The 15,194-nt window shown below is 40.3% G+C and overlaps 1 protein-coding gene across 1 annotated transcript in view; it reads right to left on the bottom strand.

Annotated features, from left to right (window-relative positions):
- LIMA1 (LIM domain and actin binding 1) overlaps positions 1-13,069 on the bottom strand; it is a 21,940-nt gene extending 8,871 nt beyond the window's left edge. Inside the window, exons 1-5 of the mRNA XM_010289800.1 lie at positions 12,951-13,069; positions 10,253-10,298; positions 7,790-8,248; positions 2,967-3,075; positions 1,390-1,550 (exon numbers count right to left, since the gene is read on the bottom strand). Coding sequence (XP_010288102.1) covers positions 1,390-1,550; positions 2,967-3,075; positions 7,790-8,248; positions 10,253-10,298; positions 12,951-13,069 — 894 coding nt within the window. The remainder of the gene's footprint in view (positions 1-1,389; positions 1,551-2,966; positions 3,076-7,789; positions 8,249-10,252; positions 10,299-12,950) is intronic.
- Between the last annotated feature and the right edge of the window lie 2,125 nt (positions 13,070-15,194).

Here is a 15,194-nt window from a genome sequence, read left to right as displayed (position 1 = left end):
CAGCAGGAAGGAGAATACTCAAGAGTTATGGCTGCTGCTGGAACACAGAAGTTCTGCGAACATCGGCCTCAGAAACCGTTGTCTTCTCCATCTTATGTACTGCCCTTGTCGGTGTGCCAGGCCAAAATCGAAAGAGATTCTGCCAAATGGGACATCCTAAGAGCATCAGGCTGGACTGACACTCAAACTGATAGCGTTGGGGATTTGCAAACAAGAGTCTCAAGAGACATCTATGGTAAACCTCTTGCCATTAGGACATAGCTGAGTGGATCTGCTACCACTCTGAGCCACAAACTGGAAAAGGCAATCTAGCAAACTGAATCCAAGCAAGAAACAGGATGCAGAAATCAGCAATTAGCAGTTAATCTGATTTGTTGCACTGGCTGCAATTACTTTCCATTCATGCAGTGAAGTTTACTCGACTTCCCTCCCAAGAGCTGGAGAATGAGACCCACACTGCATATGAAACTCAGAAATCATTTCAGCTGTGTAGAGACTTTTGCCTCTCTGCAAAGATACCCAGGAAGCATGCACTCTTCCAAAGCTTAGACCCATCATTTTTGGCTTTCATTTCCAGTGCAAATTTCCTAACTTAAAAAGGCCTATCCTCTTAAAATTTATTACTCTGGTTAATAAAAGTCATACTTAAGCAATAAAAGTTCTCATCATTAAGCAAAAGTATCAGACAGTTCCAGCAAATGTACTAAGCACTTTTTAACAAAAGCTTAGATTCTTGCAATCCCTTCAGCTGCAATACTTCACCATGATTCATTAATGGCTCATTTCCTGATCAAATATCTGCAAAATTGGCACAGGTTCATTCACTGCAAGAGTCTAATTGGATTCACATAATGAGTGAGAAGCCTTGAAGGGAGGAAAAAGCAAAAGGGAGGAAAGCTGACTGGAGATCCCCAAGCTGCAGGCCAAGAAATCCAAGTTCTATGCACTGTTATGACATTGAAAGTCGCTCCACCTTACTGTGCCTCAGTTTCCCCTAGCTTATAGCTCATGTACAATACAGAATTGAGTTTGGGGTGTTTTTTTAAACACACACACACACACAAAACCCAACAACAACAACAAACATGCAGAGAGCTACAGACACGTAGAAAGAAAAAGAATGCCAGCTATGTTTCAGAAAGACCTCAGTCAGGGTGCCAGCAATTAATTCCTTGGAAAACTTTCAACATTATTCCAGGAAGATGCAAATACCTATTTCTTCCTACAGTATCTAGAGGCAACTCTTCATTAGAAATGACTCCTATGGGCACAAAGTTATTTTTCAAAACATGGCATTATCTTCAAAAAGCCTGGTTTCCATAAGATCTTCTTTCCAGTCTCAGGTTGGGACAAAATTTCACTTTTACACAAGCCAAAGAACAGACTTACCATGGTAATGAGGCCTGTGGAACTGCCCTGCTTGGACACAGCTGCCTGATACTTCGCCAGCCTATCCTTTATTGAAGTTTCTGTTAAGCGAGGCATCTCCAGGCTTTTCTTGGTCTCTGCCTTATCTGGGCTGAGTGCTGGACTAGTATCTACAAGATGCCCTGGAAAAAGAACTACATGAGTAAAGGGTAACTTTCAGGAACACCAGTAGACCTGTCTACAGAACGATTTACAAATCCCATCCCTTCACCACTCCCAAGACCACAGAAATTCCAGATCTGAAGGACACAGAAATGCTTCAGTCAAAGGTTTATACTCCAAGTCTCCTAATGAACCCAGCTAGTTTCAGAAGTAGCATATTCACCAGATGCAGTGTCCAAACAGTGGTCTCAGAAGTAATGAGAGCAAACAGTTTTAACACTGAAGATTGTTTTGCTGTTATTGTCAAATGAAAGCAGCTGCTACAGTGGCTAAATGGAAGTACTCATCATTCCTGTAGTGGAATGGTTGTCAAAGTCTTTTGGGGGAAACATGGGAAGCGAGGAAGAAGTCTCACTTGCCACTTCCACCTTCTCCATGAAAATAATTTATTGCATGACATGTTACAGATGAGGATCTCAAGAACAAACATGTTATAAAATAATTCAGTTTAGTCTCGCAGGATCATTTGAGGCATCTGTTTTTATCTCAAGAGGATAGAAGTATTTGGGAGCTTAAGTCTTTGCATAGGTCCAGATCTCCTGACTCTTGGAACTATACCCCATTACTTGCCATCCGTCTTTCATTTTTGCTGTCAGATGTTAGCCAACTAGGTTTAAAAAGCCAGCTCCTGTGACTGCTCTGCTATCTAACTTCCTTGAATAATGGTCACGTCTTCAGCAATAGCTTAATTGTTCAATAAAGAATGATAAAAAAAATTACCTTTCACTAGCTAGTGGCCTTCAATCACTAAAAAATTGTATGAATCATTAAGGTCCTCTTGGGGACAATAAAAAAATGCAAGTAGTTCTTGCCATTCTCTCCAGTATTGCTCAAATAAGGACACAATGTGCATCACTAAGTAGTGAGATACAATATTAGCCATATGCTGAAAACACAAAAGATTGTAAATGCTTTGTTAGAAAAGAGTCTCCAAACATATGAAAAACATGTAATTTTGCTCAAGTCGTAAGACTAGCTGTAGTTACCCATGTTGGGGCAAGGTAGGAGGGATGAGAATTAAAGCAAGAAGGAAGAAGGCATATTGCCTTGTCTGTTTGTTCACTACTTTCTAAATTAGTTTGACTATTAAAAGTAATTCTAGGATTGTCCTAGGATTAAGGCACAGGGCAAAAATGGGCTCCATTCCTTAACTTGCTGGTTATCTCCTGTGCCTTGGTTTCCCATGCTTAAGAGTGTATCGGTTTAAAATTCACAGCAAGACTTAATTCATTAAATGTGATGCTCATGTGGACTTTACAGATAGAAGATATCTGTACTTCCTTCCATTTCTGAAAAGCAGTTTTATTTTACAAACTAAAAAAAAGAAACCCCCAAACAAAAAGCAAACCAAAACACAAACCACGAGGTTTACTGACCTGATGTACTATGGCTCTTCTCTCCTTGGCCAACATCAAAGTCCTCTGAAGAGAGGCTGTTTTCAGAAATCCTCCTACCGACTGCGGTCTTCCTCTGGTCTCTTAAGACCTGTTAGAGACAAGACCCACCTATCAGCTGCCTGGACAAACAAAGATTGTTGCGTATAATCCCTTAAGATGCACAGGTGTCACTAGCAAATCTGCTTTACCGGAATAAACAAGTCTGGCAGGTGACATCTTATTTAACCAGTGTAAAGTTTGATCACAGACTACCTGACCCTCTGTCACCTGGAAAACGCCTTCTTGAAGAGGTCAGTAGATGCCCTTTGACTATCTTTGTTAACAAGTCAAAGAACCACAGAGATCAGATTTTTAGGCATTTACCACTGCAAATACAAAACTTCAGTCTAGTTTCTGCATTTCATACAATTTCTTTTGAAGCTAATGTTCAAGGTCATTTTATGAAGATTTAAAAATCAGAAAAAGGATGAAAGGAGCAAGGTATCAAAAATCGGCATTGATTTTCAGCAACAGAAAGAAGAATAAATACTAATATAATAGAAGTTATCTGAAGTTATTTGTTTTGATTTGGATAGTTCATGCATTTGGTACCAAATAATTCTCTAATTAGGCCTGATAAGGCTGAAGCTTAAGCAGGAAAGTGCTAAAGAGAGATATTCTCAGATATCCAGTATAATCACTATCTGTAAGGCTGCAGTGCTGGACAGGATGTTTTGTAGCACTACCACACACAGATGCTCTAGCTGACTCAATCAGATTTGATACTCATTTGTTGAGACCAACTCCCCAAAATCTAATGCTCAATAAAAGAAATTGTGAAAAGAAATTTCAGCAGCTTTGATAAATACTCATGAAGTGCACAGTTTAATTTGACTTGATCAAGATAGGATGTTTTCACAGCTGAAAGTCAACCTATAAAATGCTAAAAGGTGATAGATCTTTGTTCCCTCCCTAGGAAGAGTTAAATCACAGAGCCCATTGGAAATGAAGATTGAGGCTAATGTAGGGTGAAAGGCAGGTTTGGCAAGATGCTCCAACCACACATTCCACCCATCTTCCAACAAGTTTCTCATTTGCTGGTCACCAAACTGAAGGAAATTCCAAAGTTTTATTTTAACAGAACTGCACTGTAAGATAATCACTGTGGAAAATCAGGCTGCTTTGGCATACAAAACAGCAACTTTACCAGGAAAGGAAAATGCAGCTGGAAACCTCTTTTTCCATTAGAATGGGAAATATTTTCTATTTCTGTGGTTTAAAACTTTGGTAACTTTTCTTACTGGAAAAGAGCTTAGCTATGACAAGTCTTTTCCTTCCAGTGAGTGTGTTGATAGGTTCAGCTTGGGAGTGTCTACACACTTGTAAGGACTTGCAGATTCCTCATTCTGTGCAAATTATCCTTAGATGATTCTTAGTCGGTCAATATCTGCTTTAATGTCACCTTGCGCCCCCAAGACTGAAGTTCTTACAACTCAAAAATTCGTCATTCAAAGGGTCTAGCTTTTGACTAGTATACAAAGAAGATCATTATAGGCAGAATACAACTTGAAGACAACATCCTTTGAGGACACAGAAGAGGAAACATGTTTATTAGCCCACTCGAAGCTCCTGACTATTTTATCACTGCCCTGGGTTTGTTTTTTTTAAATAACGTGGCACACATACATTTTCTTGCACACAGCAGGAGTAACAAAGCTACAAATGAAAAAACAAGTTTGCAGTATAGACACATGGGAAGTTTAACTAGCAGCAGAGCGCATAAGGAAGTTTTCACCACTAGGAAACAAAGGTCTTGATTCAGGTAATTTAGATCCAGCATCTGGGATTCCAGCCTCACTGAAAGAAACCATCAGCACTTTTCAGGAGAAAAAGACAGTTAGAAATCAAGCTTGGAAACTTGTTTGGGTTCCTCTTCTCATTCTGCTTTGTTTCAGAATCTCATTTCCATTTATTTTCACTGTAGTCCTTCTCTTGAACCGCACTCACATGGAGAAGACAAAGAATTCTCAATTATTGCTGAAATAATTATTAAACAAATCAAACCTCTAAATAAGAGTTGGCAAAGGGCTGGTGTGTTGTCAAACAATTATGACAAGTGTTCAGTTAGTGCCCACTAACAGGAATTCTGGATCATGGTCCAACACCTCATCTAGATGCATGCACAAAGTTAAAGTTTTCTTTCAAGCAACCAAAAACCTCCATATTTTTATCAACAGCAAAGGATTCAATATTCAGCAGAATCGGATTCTTCTGCTTGACTCTGTAGGACCTTCATGAAGGAATCCCTGACTCCCAACGTTATGCATATGCCACTCAGTTCCCTTTACTGTCCTGGCTGGGCCATGATTCCCATGCCACAGCTTCTGCTACTTGCTGTGATAAAATATTCCTCACGTCTGGAAAGCCCCAAGGTTCTAAGACAAAAGAGGCGAGTGCAGAGGTACCACAAAGAGAGTTAACAGCATTTTGCCTGGGGCACAGAGAGTTGTTGGGCAAAAGACCAAATAAAAGTTACACCTATTTCATTATATACTAACTGTGTCAAATGTGACCCTGCACATGAGGCTACCTACACAAGACAGTAAGCTTTTGCCTTAAAGGAAAAACACAGACCATCTTGGAGACAGCTTTTTAAGAAGTACTGCAGATCTGCTAGCTGTTTCTTTTCTTCTGATCTTCCTTGTGTATGCTTTCACTATCACTTACAGGAAGAATTCTTTGAAATAGATAGAAGACCTCATGTTCAGTCTTTGCTTAGTGCTGAACCAATCTAGACCAACATGCCTGCCTCTTACATGGTTAGAGCATTTTTTTTCCACGAAGATGCAAGAAAGAAGATCTGCCATGTATCTAAGTTGCAGAAGACAGAGCAAGATCTGAATGAATAAATTAATAAACTGCTTATAGCCCTGAAAATAAGAATAGGTTTGTTCTGAGTGGGTGATGGAGTCAGGAAATCCAGGCTTTAATCTGGATTCTTGCCACAGCCTTGCCCAGCAACCAGGCAAGTTGTTTTAACTTTACTGCTATGAAGCTACAGCCATGTTTCTACTTAGCTTATACAGATGTTTTGTCAGCAAAGCTCTGACAGTGCTTATACCTTAAGACTGAAGTAAATACCAAGGAAAATTGCCACCTCTCAGCTCAAGCCTTGCTTGCACTTAAATCAGGGGGTTATCAATGGACTGACTTCAGGAAAAGCATAAATGGAAGTGTTGCTGTATCCTACCTTAGTGAAAAAGATCGTGTCTCCACAGGGCCTAACTATCTTCATTGTACGTGACTGCATGACATCATCCTCCAGTCCTCAGATAAATTCCCAGAACCAGAAATCTTACAATAGTGCTTTCTAATTACAAAGACACCCCCCCTAAACTTGAACGTTAGAGCACTTCTTGCCTTTTCCCTTCTGAAATTAAAAAGTAACTAGATTAACTTGGAATAGTAACATAACTTGAACTTAACCTGAAGAGTTTCATACCTACTGTATGGTGTTTACTGTGTTCAATTGGTTTTCGACAATACTTGAATTTACTTGACAGAAATAGCAGTTCCAGATTCAATCGGCTCCGAAACAATTTATTCCCCAGGCTAAGATAAAGTTACTTGAAGCCCATCTGCAAAACGGTACTTTCCTGTGGAATCCTGACTGATTAATCCTACAGCAAGAGTTCAGAGAAGTGCTATCGGGAGATCGCCCTCCACAGCCCGCCCTTTCAATGGACGTGATGCTATGGGCAGCTCTTACAGAATGACAAAGACTACAAAAATCTAAGTTGTGAAATTACGATATGCAAACCCAAAACTCGCTTTAACACAGAGATGCTCCTCTAAAGCCCTTAACTGTTACATATTTAAACAACTTTTGTACAAAATGTGTTTGTTTTACTCAATACTGCAAGAAAACCACCCACAGTAAAACAAAGCCAGAAGTATAGGAAACTATGAGAAAACTGGAAAATCCACCGGCATCAAGGCCTCGGGACTATGTTGCAAGTCACTAGCATATGCAACTCATTTTCTAGTTAAGCAATTCTCCCCCGGGACACAGAGTCTGCAGTCCACATGCAGGATCAGATTTCATGAGCAGTTGTAGGAAAATGCAAGCCCTGTGCATTTGCAAGTCAAAACTAGTGAAGGCAGGAGCTTGTCTGGCTATCTCTGCTTATTTTTCCCCGTGAGGATTTTTTTGGGTTAGGTCCCCCCCGTCTCAATAAGAAACATTTGTTAAGATACAAAGATGAGAGAACAGCAAGGAAAAGATGAGCGTATTTCACAGGACTTACATATATCTCTATATGTGCATATGTGTGACTCACATACTGATATGTATATAAAAAAACCTCTTAACTCTGGCAGTACTTCCATCTCAACTGCAAGCGCCTGAGATTGTTGAGCTCACTTCAGTTACTTTTTCCTTTATACATAAACATATGCATATATATTTTTACAGAATTCATGTTTACGTAACTCATCTTAATCTTCAGACAAGTTATAAATAATCCCAACTTGCTTTAAAAAAACAACTTAATAAATTCCATACTTATTTTCCTCTCTTAAACTGTACCCCTTTCACATCCGCAATAAGCAATCACAAATAGCCCCAAATCCAAGCACTCTGCACGTATTTGTATAGCTCAAGTAAGTTATTAACACAGCTACATTATGTTTCAACTAAAACAATGAATACAATTATTTGCAGAGTCAATAGTTTGGAGCCACTCCCTCCAGGGACTTTTCCTGATGCCCAAGGGGCAGCAGAATTTTAGTTTCTCCCAAGATTTGAAGGGACAGATCTTTACCTTGGTCTGAGTCGCTTCACCCTTTTCAAACATCATCTTGAGTTTGTTCAGCGGAACGCTGTATTTCTCGATCTTCCCCGACGAGTCCGTGTTTTCGCTGGCTTCAGGCTTTTCCACTTCTCTGGACTCTCTCAGACAGTTTTCCATTTTACCACTCTCCGGTGAGTGGGCTTGAAACTTTCTGCTGTCACCACCAGGACACTGCAGCTGGCCAGGGGTGCTGGAAGAGGCCTGGGCGTCAGATGGAGCACCAGCCGCCGGGCTTTGCTCCGCGCCGAGGGAAGAAGCAGGACTGCTCCCGGCTCCGAGCCCGGGGCTGGCGACCTTGTGCCTAACCTCAGCACAGCTGCTTCGTAGCGTTTCCTTCCGAGACTCTGTTCCCAGCACGGGATTCTCCCACTTCTTCTTCAGTACACTCAGATTCCCCCTTTTAAAATGAGGGGGAAGACTTTCTGTGTTCTACAAAGCACAAGAAGTTAATTCCAGTTATATGCCTGATGAAGCATTAAAGCGCTTCCTTTCTATGCGAAAGGAAGTTAAAGGCTCAGTACTGATCTCAGCTCTCTGCTTTTTCAGACAGCTGTGAACAGTTACAACTGTGCCACATGGAGAAAGCATCCAGGATAGGAAAGGAAGGAGGGGGGAGAAGAGAAAAGTCAGGAGCTAAAGCAGGAAGTGAGCAAACAGGATGGCCTTATAAGGAAAAAGGGAGTCAAGCTCCAATGAGTTAAATGACACACAAAAGGCTTAAATCCACACATGAAGGAAGGGGGACCAAAATCCACACAACAAGGGTCTCTAGTCCTAGAACAAGCAAACAATAGCAAAAGCAGCCAGATGAGAGATGGGTGCTGTGCCAAATGTTGCAATGTCTTCCAGCTGGTTCAGAAGACAACAATTTGTAGGCCTTCCGAAATGCTACAGATTAGCTTTAAGAAACCACTCGTTTTTTGGAGTTATGTATGTTCAGTTACAGGAGGTCTGTCTTCAGTATTTTATACCACGCAGTGTAAGGTTCATGCTAAGCACTGACAACAAATGTCTTTTTACTCCCATTTATAAATACCAAATCACTTGCTGGAATTTTTCTTCTATTTCACTCAACCCATTGAAAGCTCTCGGCAGGAAACACGCACACAAGTCACAAGCACTGTCTTACCACTGCAAGTTAGATGGTAATACATGGAGCAGTAGTACTCCTCGTATTCAAATGCTTTTCAGACTAGTTTTGCTTAGAAGTAGTTACCTCTCCCCAGAGAAACAGACCAGCCCATATTTGATTCATTCAAATCTAATACCCACCACCACTGCATTTTTGCTGTCTCTCCCTTGTGCAGACCACTATGTATCAAACTCATTGCAAGTGGAACAGGTCTGCAAGGCTTACAGGAATTAAACAGGATTAGCAGCTATATTAGGATTTAAGTCTCTCACCCTATTACTCTTCTGGTCACATTTTGAATACTGCTTTGCAAATTAACTTGAATTCACCTGCACTTCAAAAAAGATCAGCTTGCTTGCTGATTGTATTTAAAAGAGAGTACTAAAGTTATACGGCAAATGTCGTAACGTAACAGAAGTACTCAAAATTGCGCAGCAGGTTTCCACAGGAACACTTCTAGACATGACGCCTATGGAGTCCCAGATACGTCATAACACAAGTCATTCTTGTTTGGGACTTGCCTGTTCCCTGATCATACAAGCCATGAAGAGAATATAAGACTGGACAGTAATTTTTAGAATGCTTATTTTATCACACCTGTATCCCGAACAGAGAGTGACTCCCCAAGCACTAGCGAGATCAAGGCAGCATGGTCTAACAAAGACATACCTATATATCCTGAAAACATTGCTGGTCTTTTTAAATAAAAATTAAACTGAGGATCTGTTTATACAAAGACTTGCAATCTTAGAGCCTGGTATTTCAGTCAGGGTCCCCTGACCCCAGAACAGTAAGTGCAATGTAGTTTACAGGAGGGAATGCAAGGCTGTAATGGGGCATTTTGAACTCTGTAAGCCATTTCAGAGAAGATCCCCCTTAATGGATTCTCCAGCTATCAAAGATACACACGTTGGATTTCAGAGAGGCTGGCAGCTTCTTTTAAGCAGACTTTTAAATTTAGTTAAGAAAGGAAAAATGTACCACACAACTGCCTACAGCTAAGAACAAAGAGGTGGGTATTCATGTGTTGTGGTTAACTCGTTTTGCCTTTTGCTTAGGAGTGAATTCATGATTCAACATATAGCTTTGGGCAAGACACTTGATTTTCTTTCCTTTCATTCACACTAGGAAAGGGTAGGGGGAGTGAGTCAAAAGCAAACACTGTGTCTAAGCCAGTTTTCTGCAGGACACATGGCAACAACTTTGACATTCAAAAAAATCAGCTGTCACAGAAACATTGCATGTAGGTGATCCGTTCTGATTGCAGGCTGTTGCTTATTGCCTAGGAAACAAATACTTACACTTCTTTTTTTCTCAGCAGTGGCTTCTTCAGCCGCTTTCTGATACCTTTACAGAAGAGGAAAGAGAGAAAAAACCAAACAAATCACAAACAGTTTTTAACCAGAACATTGAATGCTCTTCAAGACAACTAAGATATTTTTTTTTTCCCCACCAAGGATTCTGTGCACTTCCCAGACCTATCAAACAAAACCAGAGGCTGGAAAAATAGTAGCAAATAGTACCAGAACAATGCAAAGTGACAGACACATGTTAAGTCATTCAGTTTACAGTAACAGCATACATTAATACTTTTCATTACCAAAGCACTCCGATTCTCAAATATAGACAGTTTACCTTGGAATAGCTGTATTGTTTCCGCCACCCAGCTGTCTGCTGTGCCCCCTTGCAGGAGTAACTCAGCTATTTATACAGCAGCTGTTGAACCGTTACAAATTACAGCTTGGCATACGCAGAAAATCTACATAAGTGCCAGTTTATTTTACTATGCTGGGCTGTAAACTGCACCAATTCAGCAGTTGCTTCATGAGCAGCTGAACCATCCCAGCAGTGGAAGCAGTAATCACAGCCCTCTGAAGATAAGCCACCCTGGATCATGAATCAAAGTCCTTTAAGAAGCTATAGAAAACTCCCAGCAATCTGCACACCACTCCACTGGGCGTAAGTACATCCTCAGCTAGGAGCACACGGACCGCGCTGATTAGTGTACTGCGCAAGGGGATTGCACTTTGCTTTTGAAATGCACAAATGAGTCAGATGTGACAGATTTTGCCATTTTTAGGTAGACCTCTGCTTTTCAAAGAGAAGAAACACCATCCAACATCTGCTTGGGCAAATGATGTTCCTGTCTTTCTTATCTGTGGAATTCTACTTTTGATACAACTGTGAATATGTTACAGGCAGTAAATGAGACACTAATATTACAAGTCATCAGCTTTAGACTTTAAATAATTGCCAGTATCAAACCAATAAATAATGTGTATTTCCTTAGAAGTAATGGGCTCAGTTCCTTCTAAGAAAAAAATTCTTACATGCAGAAACCTGCTCTATTATTCCTTTTTTAACAATTGATTTTTTTTTCCTGCTGTGAATAGTGTGCTCCTATTTAGATTTCCCCTCTTGTTACACTAGAGAGTAGACAAATTGCAACGTTACTTATTTCTGTTCCACAAGCTGCATTTATTGTACAGACTGAGAGCTGCTAATGGAGTGTAGCTGGCCCTCTTTAAGTAATGCAAACATATTAACCTATGTCTCTGTACTATAAAGGTTCCAAAATTTGACCAAGACGTCCTGAGAAAGTAAGCTTATGGAGGAAGAAAGATTAATACTGGAAGTAGCAACAACAAGAGACATGGGGATGAAAGTCAAGTATCACACCGGAAAACAAACAAGGATTGAAGAGTCCCAGACCACACTCACTCTGTAAGTTAGCCCACCACAGTGCACTGTTTAAGTCTCTGCTGTTGCAATTTGCATGTCTCTGACCTGACAAAAGCAATAATCTAAACACTATATGGAATGAAAAAAAAGTTTTCACATACAAATATTTAGGTCACAGCAATTTAGAAAAATTATGCTCCTCACTATGAGTGTCGGTGTTGGCGAGGCCAGTAAGTAGGACTCCATTTTTCTGAGGAACTGACATTGCTTTTGTAGAGGGACCCTACTTGATTAAGGAGTAGCAGTTTGGATTACTTCCAGTAAGCCCTTTTCAAAGGATTATCAACATTTAGCAAGATGACCAGGTTCTGTAATCAAGTTTCAATGAGTGAATAAATTCCCTTAACAAGAGCAGTCAAAGCAAGCTAGGATAGAGTACTTAACGTGTAACTTAAAGAGCTATGTTTGTGAAGTCCAGATTGCAATTATCCTTCCCCTATAGACTCCGTGAAGTTTCTCCCACACTCAAGATTTAAATACTCCAAAACTTTGCTACACTATTAATGTAATAAATTAGGAGACTTGATTAGTCTATATAATTCCTTAAGGAAGTAAAAGCTTTTCCAGAAAACATGTATAGGCTACCACCACTCAGCTTTCTCAGTGTATAAATTATTACTTTATGATTTGATTGTAACCCATCATCCATCCTTCAGAGAAAAGCTAAGGGTAATATTCCTTTTCTACAGAAGTTTTGTGAGACACCTGGAAGGAGACATCTGTGAAGAACATAGCTACTGTGAAATTCTCTAGCGGAACTGTTACTAGGGGGTTACATCTATCACCACCAGTTGACAGCACTACCATTTCTAACTGGTCTCCAATTAACTGATAACACATTACTGCTACTTTTTATAGTACCAGGCAGGAAATGCCATGTTAGCAGAGAAACCTATGTAGTTCATGCTTAAGCAGTTAAAGACTGTTTCCGATGAAGTAAAACCCTAATGGCAATAGCCTCCTACATTCCAATACTCTGCCCTCAAAAGCAAATTGTAATTTGTAGTTTGACAGAAAACATTCTACTTTATTTTCTGACAGCAGAAAAAAGATATTGTAATTCTCATTGCAGACACAATATAATGTCAGCAACTAGAAAAACTTTTGCCCAGCACATATTAAACCAAAAATTTAAATGCCTACAGATCTGTATCATTTTTAAGAAGCGAAGCAACTGTCAGGGAAACAGTCATTGTTAAAGCTACCAGCTGTCAACCTACACTCACAGCTTGTGTTCAGCAGCCTCACAGCACTTACTTGGAAAACCTTTCCACAAGAGCTGATGACTTATTCTTGTTGACTAGAGAAAGCTCTTTTGCAGTGATTTTCAGAGACTGTGAAGTCCATTGTCTTCTATTAAACGGGGAAGGCTCCATCTTATCACCACAAATACCTGCTCAGGAAGAAAGTACAGTGTCAATCGATATGAATTATGTGAAGCAGAAAAGTAGTTTCACCGCGTGATTTCATACTAAGTCACCACGCAGGTGCTCCCAGCATACTAGTGCCACTAAGTCCTGATTATTCAAGATCTTGTCCACCAACTGACTTAAAAAAAAAAAAGCATCAAGTTAAAATTATAATTTCCTCTGCAGATGCCATGGAGATGGTGCCCTTGATAAAAACACTAGCCACAATGAAAGGGATGAGAGATAAGCCGTAAGCCAGAACAGGAGTAAGCAGCAAGCTGTGATTGAAGAGGATGCTAATGTGAAGTTCTGTATTCCCCACACACACACAGGCTCCAGGAAGCCCTAATATGCCCTCTCTTGTTCTGGTTTCTAAACCAAATGTGCTGGCATTTATGTAAGAAGGCTTGAGTTATGAAACCTAAGAGGATGTAATTCCTATGCAAACATTTTTCATTCACTCTTGTGGTGTTCATTCTTAATGCAGCAGCCGTTTCCTCTGTGAGCTGAAACAAGTCTTCTGTTCACAGAGGCAGCTGTAAACCTCATGTTGCAACAGCTATCAGTTACCTAAAGGAATAGTTTTAACTACCCCGTCCTGCTGCAAACGGGAAGAGATTTTGTACAGCTTTTCACCACAGAAGCCAACAAGACTGTATCAGGGTTGTGGCTTTTTTTTTTTACATACTCAGTTTTCTTTTGTGGAGGAGGAAAGGAGGGGAGATTAATTTAAAGAGTTCTCTGATAAGACAAAAATAAAGCTTGTAGGGCAACGCCTTTCCTTTTTTCTCTTTTCTTTCATCCCTGGTCTCACGTCACACAATGCCTGTAGCAAGTGCACTAACTGATCCTGCAATGCTAGCATCAGGCAGGCTGAACTCTTTCTCATATTTTCCATCAATTTCTTTAACTGATTTGCACCATTAGTTCACAGAACTCTAGAAGTCTGACTACAGGTCTGCTTGACCCCTAGTCACACTGTAAACGCAAGCACCTTACGGCAACTTGATATAAGCAGGCAATCAAACGTAGGAAAGACCACGTTTCTGAAATCCTTGTAGGCATATAACGCTCACCAATGACAGAGACTTGGGATTCTGTAATGTCTCAGTCCAGAAGAATTCAACTGCAGCAAGTGGAGTCTCAGTGATTCTGGCAGTCTCAGTAATTTCCAATGCTGAAAGCAGAGCTCTGGGTCTGTGAAGTGCCCAGTTGGTGCTGGAACCGGAGGAACGTCTCTAGTGCTGCACCCTGCTGCTTCGTAGAGATAAAACAGGCAGCCGATGAACACGTTGCTCTCTTGGTGGATATAGTGAGGAAGAATGGGACTTTCTCTAACATTCCTTAATTCACCTGATGTAATGGAGAGAATGACACACCATGCCAGCACATGTTTTTTCAAGATAGTGATTTAGATGTACAGGTTGAACTATCGTGGCAAACAAGAAAATTTATGCTATTTTTGTTGTGATGTTGAAACACACTGAAACTACTTATCAGTGTTACTGCAGCTTCAGACTTGCATCTCCCACTTAAGTCAGTGAAATGCATCCATTGCCCCTTCTAACAGGCAAGAGAATCTCAGACTGAAGAGTTACTTTCTGAAATTCATGCTTTCTTGAAAACATTCTGCATCATCAAGTTACCCTCTTCTGTTAACCCGCAAACTTCTGTCCAGACTGGACTAAAAGACGGATGCTCTCCATTTGGCTGGCTTAAAATAGTTACCAGTCTTTGCCAACTGCACAAATGATCAGCCACAAAGAAAAAGGATCTAATTAGAATATAAGAAGAGTGCTCAATTTTCTCCCCTTTTAAAAAGCATATCGCACATGCAAATAAATATGTATTTCCATGGTTACAGGATGTAGTCCTTAGTGTCGATGCCCACTAGCAAACTTTTAGCATATAGATTTAATAAAGCCACAGAATACATAGGCAGAGATTATAGATAGAAACTACTCCTGAAAAACAGGAGTCCCTGTTAAAAAAGAATTCCAAATCAGCCATGTAATGTGACAGTTTAAACTTTGTTTTATGATTAATCTTGAGCCAAAAGGAGATCACCTGAAGCCCCACCTTGCAGTTCAAA

The sequence above is a fragment of the Phaethon lepturus genome, unplaced genomic scaffold, assembly GCF_000687285.1.
Source record: "Phaethon lepturus isolate BGI_N335 unplaced genomic scaffold, ASM68728v1 scaffold56296, whole genome shotgun sequence".
NCBI classification, from domain to species: domain Eukaryota; kingdom Metazoa; phylum Chordata; class Aves; order Phaethontiformes; family Phaethontidae; genus Phaethon; species Phaethon lepturus.
This window is presented reverse-complemented; position numbering and strand designations above follow the sequence as displayed.